The 18,427-nt window shown below is 33.5% G+C and overlaps 1 protein-coding gene across 6 annotated transcripts in view; it reads left to right on the top strand.

The window, feature by feature from the left end:
- The window catches only part of Cacna2d1 (calcium voltage-gated channel auxiliary subunit alpha2delta 1), a 368,458-nt gene that overhangs the window by 195,093 nt on the left and 154,938 nt on the right, over positions 1-18,427 (top strand). For all 6 annotated transcript variants that reach the window (XM_069996360.1, XM_069996362.1, XM_069996361.1 and 3 more), the window contains exon 4: positions 15,283-15,342. In XM_069996360.1, coding sequence (XP_069852461.1) covers positions 15,283-15,342 — 60 coding nt within the window. The remainder of the gene's footprint in view (positions 1-15,282; positions 15,343-18,427) is intronic.

Below are 18,427 nucleotides of genomic sequence, written 5' to 3'. Positions count from 1 at the left end.
CTCAGCATTCATTATTTCTCTCCTAATGTCTTCCCCAACATTTTATAGCTTTAAAATCTATATAACAGTATTTTTTGTGTAGAAATTGTAGACTACATTAGTGCTTTCATTCTTACTTTTTTAATCAAATAAGCTACATATGTGTATTCATTTTTTCCCAAATGCTCATGGGCATCAATACCAAAGCTCTAGAGCAAAGTAGAAGAAATTTTTTAATCTCTGCCACAATAATCAAACATACTTATTTTTTTCTTAAAAAAATGAAACCAACTATCTATGAATTGAGAAATTTTCATTGGTCCCTTATTTCATCGATTCTACTTCTACATGCCACCTTGTTCAAGGTGGGTTATGAAGAGATTATTACAAAATATAATTGCAGGGACGAGAATAAGTTATACTTTTATTTCCCTTTCTGCAAAGGGAGCTTACCTGGATTCACGTTCCTTAGAATGAAGTCACAGTGGAGGGATTATTTTAATTTGTCCTTGTTCTCCATATTCTGTCTCTTCTCTTTTCAATCTCTAATTTCTGCTTAGATTAAAAATGGAAACTGACTCTGTATCAGACTTTCTTCTCCCTGAGGCATATACCACTCATACTTTAGTGTTTAGACTTTTGACATCATTAGAGATGAATTTATTCTGAGATTTATGTACATAAATTGGTTTTATTTTTCATTAGGTAAGTGATTTGGGGCTTGCTGTGAAAACTTCTACTTCTTTAATATGGTGTTGCAACTAGTACTACTAGGAAGATTGTGAATTATATGACTGTTTTAAGTGATGAAATGTCTTGTTACCCTTATTTTCTTCTTTGGTATCTCATTGATTATTAAATAATTTTATAGCACATTCAATTTAACTTTTTCCCTTGTTTCCCAAAACTACATTATAAATTTCTGCAGGAACTAAAGTTACATTCCTGATAGCACCAAGGAGAGGGATAGAGATGTCTCAAATTTATCTTAAATATATCAATTTATGAAAACATGACCAACTTCCTTGTAGCAAGTGCATTGTATTTTGTATAAGGCAGGTTAATTGCAGTCACAGCAGATAATGATATTCATTCTTTGCATTTTTAAGATGAACCTAAGTCATAATTGAGAGGAAAGTATATCTGATTAACTTTGGAATGTATCCATTAATGCTGTAATTTTCCCTTCTCTATAGCTCTTTATTCATTTTTTATCTTCTCCTCAACATCCATTTGTGCTTGAAATTTGTAACCCATACACACACACACACACACACACACACACACACACACACACACACACACACACTGACACACACATGCCCACGTGTGTATCACTAACAACAGAAGGAGAATAATTTGTTGGGTTTCTTCTTTATGTGACTTTGACTTTATTTTTCTTTGATTAAAGCACATTTAGAGTTAAGAGTTTTGCCTGATAGGAAATGGAAATGAATGGAAGGGAAAACTAAAGGTTTTGCACAGGATAATATTCAAAGCAACTGGCTGTGTTCTTTGAGTTTGAAGGTGGTGATTAGGTTTTCAGATTCAAGAAGTGTGAGACAACCTAATTAAACACCTTTTTGCTGAAAAGCAGCTTGATAAATCCAGATTTCTTCGGGAAGCTCTCAAAGCTTTTATCAGAAAGCTAATACTGCAAAAGTCTTTTATACTAATAGCTTCTGAAAAAATTTGTTTTTCCACCTGGAAATAAATTATAACTATTTAAATAAATATACACACAGCACTATTTACATTGCACAGGTGCCACCATATACCCTAAAATATATAAAACAAACCCAATGACTGTATTATAGGAAAGTATTTTCTAATAATTGTTAAGGCAAAATAATTTTTATCAGTGTTTGACTGTAGATTTCTTTTTATAAATCTCTGGTAAAGAATTGCATAATAAAGGATTATGTGGAGATTGGAAAGAGAAGAGGAAATAGTTAGAGGTTATAGATTTATTAGAATTGTACATAATGACTTTTTCTCCCTTATAACCACAGTTTTAATCATGTCCCAGTAACAATATAGTTACTAAATATGCTTTGTTCACTTCAGGAATTCATGTAATGTATCTGCCATTGTGTAAAACAAGAGGGGGAGAGAACTAATGACCACTAAAATCCCTTTCAATTTCTAGCCATGTAAGATCCTATATATTTTTTCCCATAATACCGAGTGGATAGCGATGGATTTAACTTTATTGAATGAATATTGATTTTTTTTATTGAATGACCTGAATCTCTGTAAGAGAATATTTACTATGATATTAATAAGGTTTGAAGAGAATATGAGATTACAGTTAGATCATGGGGTTGATGAAACTTATCTTTCTGGGAATTTAATATGTTGTGGTGGTGTGCTACAAATGAGATTTGAAGAAAGTTAATGAAGCCGAATCCTCATTAAATGGCCATGCTTTTCTGTGTGTTTGATTGATAGCAAAGGCTTGTTTTTTCTTTTAGTAATTAATCTCCTTTGAGCCAACAAAAAGATTTTTTTCTAGAACAATTTATTCATAGTTAATATAATTATGGATATGAAGCAATTAAATATGGCTCATATTTAGGAGAAAGAAAAACTAAATTGATAAACTGAATTTTTCATGCATAGAACAAAAGCAATACTGTGTCTTTCCTTGGAGATAATTTTCTGAGGAGATCAATAACTATGCCATTTTTAACCAGTTAGATTGTTAACTTTCAATTACAATTTTTTTTTTTAACTGATTGTTCAAAACCTTTCACTAAACAGTTCAACAATGCTAATTTCTAACAATTGCAAACTCTACAACAGGTATATTATTTTCCTCTGGAAAAATCTGGTATAAAATACCTAACCAACCGTGTGCCTATATTCCTAGCTACTCAGGGGGATGAGATCTGAGGATCGTGGTTCAGAGCCAGCCCAGGCACGAAAGTCCATGAGACACTTATCTCCAATAAACCACTCAGTAAACTGGAAGTGGTGCTATGGCTCAAGTGGTAGAGTGTTCCCCTTGAGCTGAAGCGCTGAGGAAGAATGCCCAGGCCCCCCAGAGTTCAAGCCCCACAAATGGCAAAACAAGAAAAATGAAAAAAAAAAAAGTAACCAATAAATTTGGATGAGACAAAAGAGATGAGAGGATCCACTGTTGTACATACAGCAAATTATTGGGGACATCTGACAAAAATGTGGTCAAGGTGGTAACAAAACCAGTGAATTCCTTCTAATTTGAGTCAGTGGTAAGAGGAAGAGACTGTTTTTTTAATGTTCAAGACAAAAATGAATTTTTCTAATCCAGAATGGTTTCAGGATTTTGTTTTAAATTCATTATGCTAAAACTTCAGAGAAAATACCTTAGATTTTTTTGGGGAAATTGTAGCAGTGGTAATTTAAGATGGCTGTCATCAGATCAAGCTATTACATCGAATTCCGTGTATCTAACTTTTCGGCTACAGTTTTACTTCTTTGGCCCAGTGTCCCAGACAATGAATGCTGCAGCTAAGTAATAGAGAACAATGTGGAGGAAAGGAGCTCAAAATAGAGTCTTTTTTTTTCTTGGTATTTATGGATAATAATTCATGGACCAAAAATTCATGGATGGTCTTAGATATGTAACCACAGATGCAAAAGGCCAACTCTAATTTAAAATAAAAGAATACTGATTTAGGAAACCAAGACAAAATTGAACAAAGGTTGAAGGGATTTTTTCCCCCAATTACCTTATTGGTAATTTGATATCTCTCTAGAGATAAATGGAATGAGGGTAGAGAAAGCACAGATATGGTGAGTTAAAGCTTGAACTAATTCATCAGTGATACTCACTAGACACTATGTTAGAAATGAAATTTACAACCTTGAGGGTAGAAATGTTGGGATGGGAGAAAATTGGGGAGGGTGACACTGTTGGAATGGAAATGTACTTATTACCTGACTTATGTTACTGTAACTCTTCTGGTACATCACCTTTACAATAAAAAATAGGTAAATACTTAAAAAAATTCCTCTTCATAGTTGGTCTTCTACTAAATTGATACTGAGAATGAATTGTATACCTGTTTCATCAACTACAGTAAGGACAAGGGCTTTAATAATCACTGCTCAAAGAACACTTCTACCAATTCACAGCCTGTAATTTAGGGGATATTATATTCTAGCATGTTTACTCACTGAACAAATGATAGTATCTTCAAAACTTGCAAGGAAAGTGGATGGGATGATTCCTGAGAAGCTCTTGGTGAAAGCTTAATATTGAAAAGAGCTCAGCGCTTTTTTTTTTTTGTCTCATTATCATGTATAACTGAAATACCACATGTAAAAGAAATTCCACAAACTGTGAAGACCATCATTATAGTTTTAACCATCAAATTATTTTGACCATCATTAATGTTAACATCTGGGTATATTGTTTAATGGAAATATAATTTGAATTTTTCCTGCAGATGAAAAAAAAAGTCTGACTTTTGATTTAGAGAACCAAGAACATGAAATGTTTCTTTATATCTAAGAACTGTGAGAAAAATTTGTATGATAATAGTATGAGGATCACTAAGAGTCCTTTCATAATGCCAGATACTGAGATTTTTAAGTTTCATTGAAAACAATGGAAAAACAATAGTATTACTTAAGTAAAAATAAAGGCTAAATAGCTGATGAATATTTTCCATTAAAAAACAAACAAACAAGTGTATCAGGAGGGCACCTGAAGCTTATGCCTGAAATCCTAGCTACTCAGGAGGCAAAGATCTGAGGTTTGAGGATTGAAGTAAGCTCTGTCAGGAAAGTCCTTGAGACACTTATCTCCAATTAAACATCAAAAGCTGGAAGTGGAGTTGTGGTTCAAGAGGTAGAGCAGTAGCCTTGAACAGAAATGCTTAGAAATAGCCCCTGGCTTTGAGTTCAAGCATACATGCACACACACACACACACACACACACACACACACACACACACACACACACACACACACACACACACACACACATACACACTGTATATCTATAAAAGGGAAAGCAAGAATGACATTTTTTAACTCATTAAGTTACGTTTCTGATATTTAAAAACCTAGTAAATTCCATGTTTTACAAGTTTGGCGGATTTACACATCATAATTTTTCAGCTCCTTGGAGGACAGATTCATACCACAGAGGGAGATATGATTCATTGCTCATCTATTAACAAAAAGAGAGAAAACGAGTTTCCATAGCAACATGGAAAAAAAGAAAACAGAAAATCTACCTATTGTCTAAGATCAGACTTTCTTCTATAAAGACAGGCCACTGGCAACCAGAATGAGTTAATTAAATTTCAAGGTAAATTATTTAAAAATAAAGAGGAATTAAGATAACAAGGCAGGAATGATAAATGGCTTACTGTCAGTAACAAATAGCCTGAGGTGATAGAAACAAATCCCCTTTGACATAAGGAGAGTTCTGATGGTGGACTGTGGAAGGAATAGGTATGGAGATGACAAACCATTATAAAATTTTCAACCCTGGCAGTCTTAGGAGAACTCTCATGTACGTCTACCTATTCCTGATAGATTATAAAAAAGGAAGTTTCCATTGATTTTTGAGGGCTTTTTTGTATGCCAACAATGAGAAAAGTGTGGCTGAAATTAGGAAAGCAACTCCATTTGTAATAGCCCCACAAAAAATAAAATACCTAGGAATTAACTTAACCAAAGAAGTGAAGGACCTCTATGTTGAAAACCTTAAAAATTTGAAAAAGGACATCAAAACAGAACATAGAAAGTGGCAAAAACTCCCATGCTCTTGGATTGGAAAGATCAACATCGTGAAAAATGAACTTTACAACTTTGTTGGGGGGTGGGGGAAGGATTGTGGGGGGGAGGTTGGGAAGGGATGGGAAGGGGAAACAAAGGAGGAGGCTACAATACTTGATAAGAAATGTACTCATTATCTTGCCCATGTAAGTAACCCTTCTCTACAGTATTTTCACAAAAAAAAAAAAAAAAAAAAAAAGTTTCCTCTTCTTCTTCACAGTACCCATTGCTGAATACAGATGGCACTGCTCTGCCCATTTTGTGGACAATATCATTAATTTTGTTTTAAAAATGGTGACATAGCAATTGGTTCTCTGTTTTATAGAAGAAAATGAAGAAATAGCAGCTTTTTATTATCCATAATATTCCCAAATCTCTATAAACTTTTTGATTTCCTGAGTTCCTTATTGGTCAAGCCCTACGTAAAACTATAATGAAAACTAAAAACCAACTTGTGAATTAAATTCAGAATTGCTGAATGAAAATTAGTGATATTTTAAAATCATCTTTTACTATGGAAAGGCCATTGCATTATTCTATTTTATGATTCAGTTTAATAGCTAGCCACCTCAAATATCTCTTTAAAAGCAGATATGGTAGTTGAGTTCAGATGCTTTAAAACTGTTGAATTAGGGCTGGGAAGGTGGCTCAGTGGTAGAGTGCTTGCTTTGCATGCATGAGGCTCTGGGTTCGATTCCTCAGCACCACAAAAGCAAAAAGAAAAAAGCCGGAAGTGGCACTGTGGCTCAAGTGGTAGAGCACTAGCATTGACCTGAAGAGCTGAGGGACAGCGCCCAGGCCCAGAGTTCAGGCCCCACAACTGGACCCAAAACATAAAAAAATTAAAAAAATAAAACTGTTGAATTAGTGTGTCAGTAATATAGTTAGAAATACTTTGTTGATTATAAAGTGCTGAAAGTTGTTATATGAGAAAAGAAATGGTATTTTACTAATACAATAATACATTGAAATTAGTTTCACCATAGATACCAAAATAAATTTGATAAACTTTTAAAATGATCTTTCCTGATTACAACTTTTTTAGGTTTCTTTATCAAATATAAACATAAATATATTCATATGTGGAAGAAAAAAAATCAGTGTTGCTTGTTTCTTGCAGGGTTTTTGTTTTTTGTACTGTTATTAATACCAGTTTCTATGCTTCAGAATATTGAAGATTTAAAAGCTTCCAATATAGATCCTGATTGCAACATGATGTTGTTGTCCTCTATGTTGGGAAACATTTTTTTCCTTGTTTTATTTTAGTTTCCAAATTAAAATTGTTTTAGAAACAAAAATATATCAAATTATAAAAGTAAATGTAAGAATCTTAATTGTGATCAAATTTCTGAATTGGTACTACTCCTGTCAGTGGCAGGAGTAGTGTTATGGTAATGAATAATGATGATTTTGTGAACCTCGTCATGAATCATAATGCAACCTTAAGAGGCCCTGGAAATCATTTCTGAATTCATTGTGAGCCTGCTATACATTTTGTCAGATAAATATTGAAGGTGTCCAGACTAGGAAGAAGTTCATGCACTGAAAGAATTCTCATATAGAGGGAGAAAGGGAAGTGATTACATACAGCCTGGTGGGTGTCATGCTAGTTTAAGACTGTGTCACCTCTTAAGGAAGTAGGCTATATTCATTGGCCTCTGTCAAACTGTATTGTATCTGGGGCAATGTTTACCAATGTCACTAAGTTCATATGCCTAATATCTCTAAACATGGCTCTCTTGAAGACTGGGATTGTCCAAGGAGAACAGGCATTCTGTATGAATGACCCCAACTATGGACAATTCAAATATTTGGATGGTGGTAGATTTAAAAGACTTTTATGAGGCCCAGGTGTGTTAAACAAATGTATCACGTGATATTTTCTTTTTCCTCTTTTGTTTGTCCTGGATTTTCAACTCAGAGCCTGAACATGGATGGTTCCTGAGCTGTTTTTGCTCAAGGCTAACACTCTGCCACCTGAGCTACAGCTCCATTTCTGGCTTTGAAAAAATGTTTTTTATTGTTAAGATATAGTACAGAGGGGTTACAGTTATATAAGTAAGGTAATGAGTACATTTCCTATCGAGCATTGTTAGCCCCTCCTTTGTTTTTTCCCTACTATCCCTTCCCTCTCTACCTCCCCAACTCCTCCCCCACAGTTGTAAAGTTCATTTTTAACATAGAGTCTTGTATGTGTCATTGTTACAAAGGGTCAACCTGTATCCTTGTTTCAGCTTCAGCATTTTGTTTTTTCCCTTCCCATTCCCAAATTAGAAAATTATATTTTCAAGATGCATGCACCGGAATCAAATACAGTGACAATAGGGGTTATACCATCAGGGAAGAACATACAAAGGAAACAAAAAAAAAATATATATATATATATATATAGTACATTTTTTTCTGATTACTTGGATGGACTTTCTTGCCTGGACTGACTTTGAACTTCAATTCTCAAATCTAAGCGTCCTGAGTGCTAAGATAACAGATGTGAGCCATCAACACCTTGCTTCATGTGACTTTTTCATAGGTGGCCAAGTATAGAGTTTAGGTGGAAATTTTATTCACTTCAACAATATTTTCTTGTTTTGTGCTGTAGATGGAAAGGTAATGACAATAATCTGTTGTTTATTACTTGCATGCATACTTAAGAGGTGGTTTTATGTTCTGATTACATATCTCTTTTACCCTTGTATGTGTACTCTAAGACTCTGTCAATTGTTTTAAAGCTTTTTACAACTGTGAATATTGGACTTAAAGCTTTGCAGTGAATTTCAAAAGCATCTACTGAGTATAACTGATCCAGGCTGAAATCTATGCAACAAAATCCAGAATTCACGTTCTAAAAGTTTTTGTTTTTCACATGCTCACAAATAGAAAAATAAATGATGACTGGCTTGATTTCAGCAGAGTTCATTTATATGTTTTGCATATATTATGCTTCTACGAGGTTACAGTAGACAGAAAAATATTGGTTGCACTATGAGACTTTTATTTCCCTTGACATGAAATGATAGTCCATCAGGAAAAAATAAACTGTGTCCTTATATTGTATCTTACACAGTTTAATACATTTGTGCTTTGGCTTAATGTAATCACAAATTAATATTTTATCATTAATTTTGATAATATTGTGTCATATTCAATTATTTTTAGAAGTAGACAGACATACATAACTGGACTGCATATGGTGATTTAATTTTTCTTGAGAAACAGTAGTCAAGAAGACAAGTTTCATGTTTTCTTTTGTCCATAAACTTGAGTAAGAAGGTTGATGCTAAACTATTTTATCAAGTGGCAAAAGTTTCCAAATATGGAAATATAGCTTTATTAATTAATATTAGATGACATTAAAACATTTTTTATGCCCCAGATTCAGTTTGGTTTTTTTTGCTCAGATAAAATGGGGAATTAAAAATAATTATAATTATGTATTTATGTTTCATCCTCTAAGCAAAACTAGGGGTTGCAAAAACATAATATAGATGTAGTAACAGTGTCTAGGTGTGTTCACAATGGTAAGACTGTGATACTGCTAACACCATCAAGAGAGGGGCTGATCTGTCAGTTGAAATTCCCTGGTTTAAGTGATCATTGGGTATTCCTAACCTGCATGAGTTATGTCTGCACAGAGAATTATGGTCTTGTGATGAGGAAAGGGAATATATGGTCTGTCTTTGCAATTAAGCTTTGTTGATAGCAACACCTATGGAGGCATAAACCTTGAGTGCTAAAGGTTCCTCTGAGTTAGCCTCCCTGAGGAGTGCTGTTCTCCGCCAGGCATTATCTTTACTCTCCAAAACCCTAGGCCTACCTACCTTTCCTTGAAATCCTAGCCTGAACTGTTTGGCTTCTTCAATCTCCTTTGATAAATCATTTCCCTCACAAAGCTGTCAGAATTACTCTTTGACATTCATTCTGCATACAGCCCACCAGGAAAATGAATCAACCATATTAATATAGGCTAACATTTACATATTAGAAAAAAAAACCTCCCAACAATGTCAAAGAATACACATTGCCCTCTTACACTGGTTGCTCTCAATTGGCAAACTGGTCTTCGTAAGTAAAACTCAGATGAACTTGAAGTTATTTATCATAAATTACTTGTGTCATAACGAGTTCTAAACCAAATAATGAGGAAGGATAAAGGTAAATTCTGAGTGGTAGGTTTCAGATTTCCAAAACTGATTTTAAATCAAAGAAAACCTGTGTTGAACCTTGTTATTGTACAGTACAATTAGAATTTTAGAATCCTTTCTGTTTTTTTCATTTTGAAATTATTACACTCTTCATAAAAGCAGTGCTTTAACAAAAAACTTATTGCTGGGAAAGTGGCTCAGTGGTAGAGCGCTTGCCTTGCATGCATGAGGCCCTGGGTTCGATTCCTCAGCACAACATAAGCAAAAAGGAAAAAGCTGGAAGTGGCGCTGTGGCTCAAGTGGTAGAGCGCTAGCCTTGAGCTGAAGAGCTGAGGGACAGTGCCCAGGCCCAGAGTTCAGGCCCCACAACTGGACCAAAAAAAAAACAACAACAACAAAAAACTTATTTTCTGTGGAGAGCCACTGAAATAAAGCAATGCTCAAAAAGCATGTATCTTGTAACTATTCAGAATGTATCAAATACTGACCACAGATGTGTGTGTGTATGTGTGTGTATTATACTATTGCATATATTTTCTTTATAAGAAGGAACTATTCCCTATAATTTACTCTTTAATACATTCACATTAGCAAGTGTTAATTGAATATAAGCACAAAAAGTTGTGTGTGGATATATATGCATATATAGATGTATGTATAGATAAATACACAAGTATAGATATATACATAGATATATAGATAGATATATAGATATGTGCATGCATATATATACATATATAGTAGTTGTATATCAGTATACACACACATACACACACACACACACACACACACACACACACACATTCTTTTGATGACAGGACTTCTCTATCCTTTTCAGGCTAATCTCAAACTTCAAATTCTCAAGCCTCACTCTTCAAGTGGTATTTCAGATGGTACTTTATTTCTTGTTAAGTAACTTTTCCTCCCTGTCAGGATATGTATTTATTTACCTATTACTGAGTCCAGCTTGTAATATTGAAATGTACCTAAGGTAGCCCATTTAGTCAGTCTCTGCTCATTTCATAACTATTTTAGTCCCAGTTTCCATCTGGCTTCTTGAACCAATCCAAGTTTTGTGAAGTACCAGTATTTTTTAACAGAAATATTTTAGGTAATATACAACAAGCATAACAATTCTGATTTAAAAATGTAGAGTAATTTGCTATACATTCAAGGTTTTAATTTTAAAGCCCTATTAATTAGAATATAATAAATTGATGAACGGGTTATAAAAAATTCCACTTTATGTGTATATACACATGTGTACAGACATATTAATTTAAACCAATTGATTTTGTGTGGTGGTTGAAAAGAACATTTTCTTTGAGATATAGTGAGATACCACTGAATATTCATAGAGCCTTTGTGTTGTCCAGCCTATTGATTTCTTCAAGAGCTCTTGTCAGCATCAGAAATGCTGTGGAAATGTCATACTCCACTATCTTACCTCTCAGCCCACCTCTAGGAAACAAGATGAGAAAGCAGTACACAATGATTTGCTCTCCTTTTGATTTTCTTTAAAGTAAAAGTAGAATAAAATAAAGTAGGAGTTTTGTTGATTGTTATATTAAATCAGCCCCAAATTGCATGTGTTTTAACCTGCCATCTGGTTCTGCAGATACGAGATTTTGAATACTTTGAATAGAATTTGAATTAAGCAATGACTGAAGAGTGGTCATTAGTGATTATAATTCCAACAGCCTGTTCTATGAAGTTTGTAACACTGAAATAGAAACCAAAGTTTCCACAATTTATAATGTCCAGTATAGTCAGCCTACCAAACTGAAATTGGAAAAGCTTTGCTGAGAAGAGTTAAAATCATTGTACAAAGTCCTGTAGTTAATGAAAATAATTGTACAAAGTCCGGTAGTTAATGAAAATAAATGAAATAATTAGAAACAGATCTGACTGCTTAAAAAATGCATAGCTAATATACCATAGCTGTAAAGTAATTGCTGTTAGTGTGCACTTTTCTTCAAAATACGGATGTCCATTGATTCAGCCTTAGCTGCTATTGCAGTCAGTATTACTAGGCTATTCAACTGAGTATTCTGATCCTTTTGATATGTTAAAGACATTTTGATGAAGATTGGTAAAACTCATTTAGAGTGATAATTGGATTGTCATCATAGGCATAGTACAGTTATTTGCTAATCCTTATTAGGTGTGAATTGTTTGAACATTAATCACATAGCACATGCATGTTTCATTTGAATTAATCTGTTGGTCCTATTACCCTTTTTATTGAAAGAGAAAATTCTTGAGGCACATTAGTAGAAGAAATTGTTTTGGGATTTATTTAAATGGTGTCCCTAAATCAGTGCTAGATGCAGAAATTAGTCTCAGTAAACTATCTTGTGATCCAGATGGTTTTCTTTCAAAGCTCTGAAGAGAAAATTATAATTGTGAGTTTTAGAAATTTAAAAAAAATCCTTAATTTGTGACTAATTTAAAATCTTGGTAGCATATTATTTAGAGAAACACTTTTTCTAAGAGAAAGTTTGGGTATAATTGTTGGAATGTTAGAATTGTATTTGTATACACTGTGTGATTTCATTGCTTTTATTATATGTTCATGTCACTTGACAGAATTCACTGCTAGTGCAAAAGATGTAGATATGACAGAAAGTGAAGGCTGTGAATGAATAGGCCTTCAAGGGAGCTGATCTTTCCTTATCTGATAAGTAGCTTTCTATTCTTTCTGTTCATCTCTCTCTCTGTCTCTCTCTGTCTCTCTGTCTCTCTGTCTCTCTCTGTCTTCCTCTTTTTCCTTTTTCTTGCAGACCATTGCATAACAAAAGCTTTTACTTTGAGTAGTGATAATCAGTGGATTTGAAAACATTACCATTGTAAAGACAGTTTTCAAGCCAACATACTTCCTGATATTTTCTGTTGGTGATTTGTTTTTTGTGTTGTGTTGTTTTGTTTTCTCTTTTTACTGTGAATGCAAGAGAAAGTAGAGAGTAGCTCTTCAACTTTCCAAAATAAGCTTTTGAGTGAGAGATTTAGGTTGTAGTCTGTTTTGTTATCACTGAGTCCTTAAAATAGTCTTTAAATGTGATCTCCTAATTTTAAATGTGAAAATCAATAGATACGCAGAGATGCGTAGGTTATTAGCAATCTTATCACAATCCAGGCAAATTTTCATTTCATATCTATAAGATTTTTATATTTATAATTAAACTATTTAATGACCTTTTCATCCTACCTGAGCAGAATTAGCTTTCAAAAATTTCCCCATAGGTATTCATGCAAGGCTAGATTCTGTTTCTGTTCTCATGTTCTGTGTCACCTTAATATTGATATCGATTTGTACTTTGCTACAGACTAAACTAAAAAAATAGTTTCTTCCTTCTGAAGTAAGTTGTTATTACAAGATAAATCTGTATCTGTATCTCTATCTCTATCTCTCTCTATGTATAGAGAGAGACAGAGAGGCTGAGAGACAGAGAGGCAGAGAGAGACAGAGACAAGGAGACAGTGTGTGAGAGAGAGAGAGATTGAAGTAGGTACACTTTACCAAGAAAATACCTGCATTTTGTGAGAGGATTTTATTAGTCTCAACATAATATGCCTCTGGCCTTTCCGGTAGATTATTGGCTTTAGAAATGTCACTAGACTTGAATAGAAGTTAATTAGCGGTACGACTTGTCTAGCAGACATGCTAATTTTCTTTAAGTAATAACCAGCTGGTCTTTTGCCACAGGAAAGAACCACCTGAATGCCTGCAGTAGTCCTGGGATAGGCTGAGTATCTAAAATTTAGTACTATGGCTTTCTGTAAAAATTCTAAGTAATACAAATTGCTTACCTCTTTTTGAACACAGATGATAATCAGTGCATTTTATGACTATTTTATTTTAGATAGCCAAGATAGAGGTATAAAATTTAGCTACAGTTTTGTTTTCAGCCAACCTTTCCATAATCCATATTTTTCTTGTATACATAGCTCCTAGTCTTTTAAGTTGGTAAAATTTCTTAGGGTTGTTCAATACATATCTTTTACTTTATAACATTCATACATATCATGTGTTTATATCCCACACACATGCATATGCACACATGGTTGATTAAAAGCTGATTTAACCTCTCTTCCCTCTGGAGAAATAGATTATTGTTTGTGGCCATTGTTCTCTTTCCATGAGAAAACTTAACTGTGGTGATGATTTTCCTCTGCTTGGTCAGCATAGATTATATTTAAACAGCACATGCAATAGTTGTGTGCACTCTTCCTAGAGTCGTAAAGCACTTGGTAGTGTTACCAGGGGCTATTTGAAAGCTGCACAATGTAATGTCCACATTGGGTTTTCTTTGCCACAGAAGTATCCACTTTCTGGGTGTTCTCAGGAAAGGATTTACTATGCTTCTCCAGGATATAAAATCATCAGAGTGCTAATATTTTTAAACAACTTGAACAGAAGAAGCATATCTGGTATCTCATTTAAATTTATGTGAAGCTTGTTATTTGTACCACGTTAGAGTTTAATTCTTATTACACTATCCTATATGAAAAATGAATTCAGAATTTGGTTAAAATGTGTGTTCTTGTTTACTTCCCCATTCTCCCTTTTCATTTTGTAACTACTTGAGAATGCTAAAGCTAAGTTGAAGCAGTCATTTTCCTCACACATAGTCCCTGCAAAAGCCACTCACAATGTCCTCAGCCAACAGAAAGTCATCGTGTTCTGTGGATTTTTTGCACAATTTCAAAGGTGGCTACTGTTCTCAGAATGAGCTTATTAATATCCCAAATGACAGTTATTTTCTACTTAAGAAATATAAACTAGAGTGAGTGGTATTTACTAAAAGAAAATTCTAACAAAACTAATATATTTTCTTGCTTAACCTTTCACCCCCTAAAAAACAAAAATATTACTGTCATCAGTAATAGGGTTCAGAGAGAACACTACTGAAGATGTCAGCAGTGGTAGTAGTTCAATGATATTTAAGAGTAGTCTGTTATGTGCTACTAATTAGTAAATACTTGCAGCTGGGCTCAGGTGGTTCGTGCCTGTAATTGTAGGTACTCCGGACACTGAGATGATGAAGGATTGAAGCTATTCTGGACAGACAAATCCAAGGGACTCTTAATTCTAGTCAAGAAACACAAATCTAGAATTGAAGGTATGACTCAAGTATCAGCTTTGTACAGAAAAGGCTACACAAAAATTACTGGCACCAAAAATTAGAAAAAATCAGTAAAAACATGTTTACTATTTTATTAGTAAGTAGATTACTAAATGATTTCTAATTTATGAATAATAAAAATGAAATCTCTTTGTTTTTCATCTTCTATTAATTGATAAGAAAATCCAAGAGTTTTATGGAAAATTTCACATTCCTGGGATCATTCAGTTCTAACTGAGATTTACTGTTGATTTTTCAGCGCCTGGCTTTGGAGGCAGAGAAGGTTCAAGCAGCTCACCAATGGAGGGAAGATTTTGCAGTAAGAACCTTTTACTACTTGATTTAAGCTGATTGGTAGCTAAGTTTGGAAAGTTATGATCACAATAACATAACTTTTGAATGATGGAATTTGTTGGTGCTACGGAACCCAAAATATAGCCCGTGTTTTGTATGTTCTGTTTTTTGTTTTTGTTTTTGTTTATGCCTCATAAAACCAGGGCCAATTAAATTAGTTGAAATGTTTTATGTACACAAGAAAAAAGTCCTCCTTAAGACAGTCTCATGTGCAAACATATTTATAAAATACATTTAAAGAACATCAGATTGCAATGGGAATAGTTTGATAATATGAAAACACTAGGTTACATTTAAGTTTCTTGTGTTTGGAAAAGCAGGATAAAACCAAAAATCACCTTGATGGTGGGCAGTTTATTGAAAGTGGGATTGAATGTACCCAACCTCTCAAGGTTTAATTTGCTTCATTTGACTGTATACATTCTGCTCTGGCCAGCAGACTTAGCAATGGCAGCATTACACAAGTTTCCTTTGCTAATCTATGTGTTCCAAGAGGTACTGGCTTAAATATATTCACAACATAAATTCATCTGGGACAATTTTTTTTTAATTTTCTGTCCGCCTCCTTGCAGCCAAAAGCACAGTGAAAAAGTGTATCCTTAATTGCTGAAATAGTTTTGTTACATAATTGGATTATTTAATTAGGATGGAAATGAGTTTCTAATCACTAAAACATTCCAGACAACACATTTTGGAGATGCAGCCATGCCCAAAGTTCATTATTAAAACAATCAGAAAGTGGGTGACAGCTTGATTCTACTTTTCAGTATCTTATACAACCCAGTGTTAAATTACAATTCCAAATCATGGGGTTCAATAGAACACTAAACTGAGGTTTAGGAATTAACACTTTCACTTTGTGATTGATAGACTATATTTCATACCAAAGTAAAATATAAAAACTTTAATTAACATTCCTTTACACTAGTTAACTAACTTTCTGTGCTTGATGCATGTGTATTAGTTTACTAACTACTCTATTTGACCACTACCATTTTGTTTGATTTTCTCAGTAAATTGGTCACATTACATGAGTTATTGGTGTCAGAAAGGTTCTGGCTTTATCCAAATTGTTTGTTAGTGCCAAATTGCCATCCATGTTGTATAAAAATTAGTTAAAAAAATTACAAAGTCCTTGCATATTGAGGACAAATTGTTAATTCATTCAATGAAAGGGAATTGGTTGCTATTGCATAGATAAAAGGAAAATAAACTTGTAACTTTATTTCTCAAACAGACAAAAAGGAGCAAAAATAATATGTCCAAATAAATATCCTTTGATTTACTCATTGATTGGGATATGTTTTTCCTTCCCTTTCATATGAAAATGTCATGATAAAAGCAATATAAAATATAATAGAAAGCTAGATCTACTCAGCTGGCTACTAGTATTGGTACAGTGCAACTTTTACTAGTTTAGTTTGGATCTTCTTATATTCATTACTAGAATTCACAGAATCATAAAGGCAACATCTTATGTAACATTAAGATCAGCCTCTGTGGTATGTATATAAGGTATACACTTTTTGTTTTTTTTAAAAGTCCTTCTTTTTACAAATATCATTTAATATTTTAAAGTCATAAGAAAAAAGTAACTTGGAAATAGATTAGTTCTAGATTTTCATATAATTAATATTTTATATAGTTACATATTGCTTTCTAAGTATAGTTTCCTGTACTTAGGAAACTATAATACTGTAATTTTTTAAATACAGGACTCAGTAGCACATAAATCATACCTTTAGAAAGAGCTTTTCTGTCTTTACAGAAGTGCTAGGTGACAACCAGTTAGTGCATGGTAGTTATTACATATTTTATTAATGCTAAACCCTTATCAATTTTAAAGCCCTCAACATTTTATTGCACACTTATTTCCAAAAGAAGCTAGTGAGATTATGATACTTTAGGGCATATTCTTATTTGTGAGATATTAAAATCTGATAACAATTTATCTTAAAATGTAACCCTTACTTCAGAAGGGTGCAAGTAAGTAGCATCACTGTTAAGCGAAGCCCAGGATGACATAGTGCCAACAGCAATCTTACATGGTTAAACAGAAAAGAAAATATTTTACCCAGTAAATGTTAGGTGTTCTTAGTAAAGTCATCACCCTGTGAGAGAATCATTAAACAAGTTTTGTTTTTCTGTGCCCCTGGGTTTATCAGACAGTTTAAGGAGAATACTTTGAACAAATCGACCATTCCAGGGAAATGCTTCAGCATTCTTTAAAGCCTTGTCAGTTCAATTTTCTGGCCTACTTTCTTGAAGGACTATGAATGTGGTTCACGTGGAATTCATATATTTGCTGCAGAGTACATATCCTTGCAGTTTGTACACTGAGAACTGCGGTTTCACATGCCAGCCATACATATACTCTTTACAATATCCTCCACCACTACTTTGAAATACTATGAAGTAATAGAACATTGAGCTGGTGACATTGATGCTTGGAGAGCAGACCTGAGTAAAAATTGTCCCAACTTAAGACTTGAATAAGTTAAAAGAACAAAAGTAAGACAAAATTATCCATTTAAGATTTTCCTGATAAAGTCCTTATTGCTCTAGTCCATAGATATAGCTAGGCTAAAATGAATCCCTCAAGGCAAGAATATTATTCAAGTTAATGTTTGGAAAACATAAATAATCCACATTAGTCCTCCCCTTATTTTGTGAGAACATACATTTGCAAATGGCTTCAGCATTTCAAAACAAACATTTGAAATGTTTAATTTGAAGTTTAACATTAGCATATTCTGTTAGGTCCTCCATTTAAACTTTCTAGTCCTTTTAACTTTTAAGATATTTAACTGTACAAGTGCAATGGTTCTTTTATACCATCCTTTTATAACAACACTAAGATGATATAGAAGTCAGAAACAGTTTCCTAAAAGGTGCATTAACATTTCAAAAAGTATAATATTCTGCTTCTTTCTTCAAGTAGAAGTGGGCAAGTTTCATTAATATTACTTAGGCAAAATGTTCATTAACATTTCCCACTGTGTAATGTAGAGAAATCTCATAAACAACAAGAACAAAAAGAAAAGCCCTGA

The sequence above is a fragment of the Dipodomys merriami genome, unplaced genomic scaffold, assembly GCF_024711535.1.
Source record: "Dipodomys merriami isolate MVZ:Mamm:240054 unplaced genomic scaffold, mDipMer1.0.p SCAF_5, whole genome shotgun sequence".
Lineage (NCBI taxonomy): Eukaryota > Metazoa > Chordata > Mammalia > Rodentia > Heteromyidae > Dipodomys > Dipodomys merriami.
The sequence above is the reverse complement of the archived record's forward strand: the minus strand, read 5'-3'. Positions and strand labels throughout refer to the sequence as shown.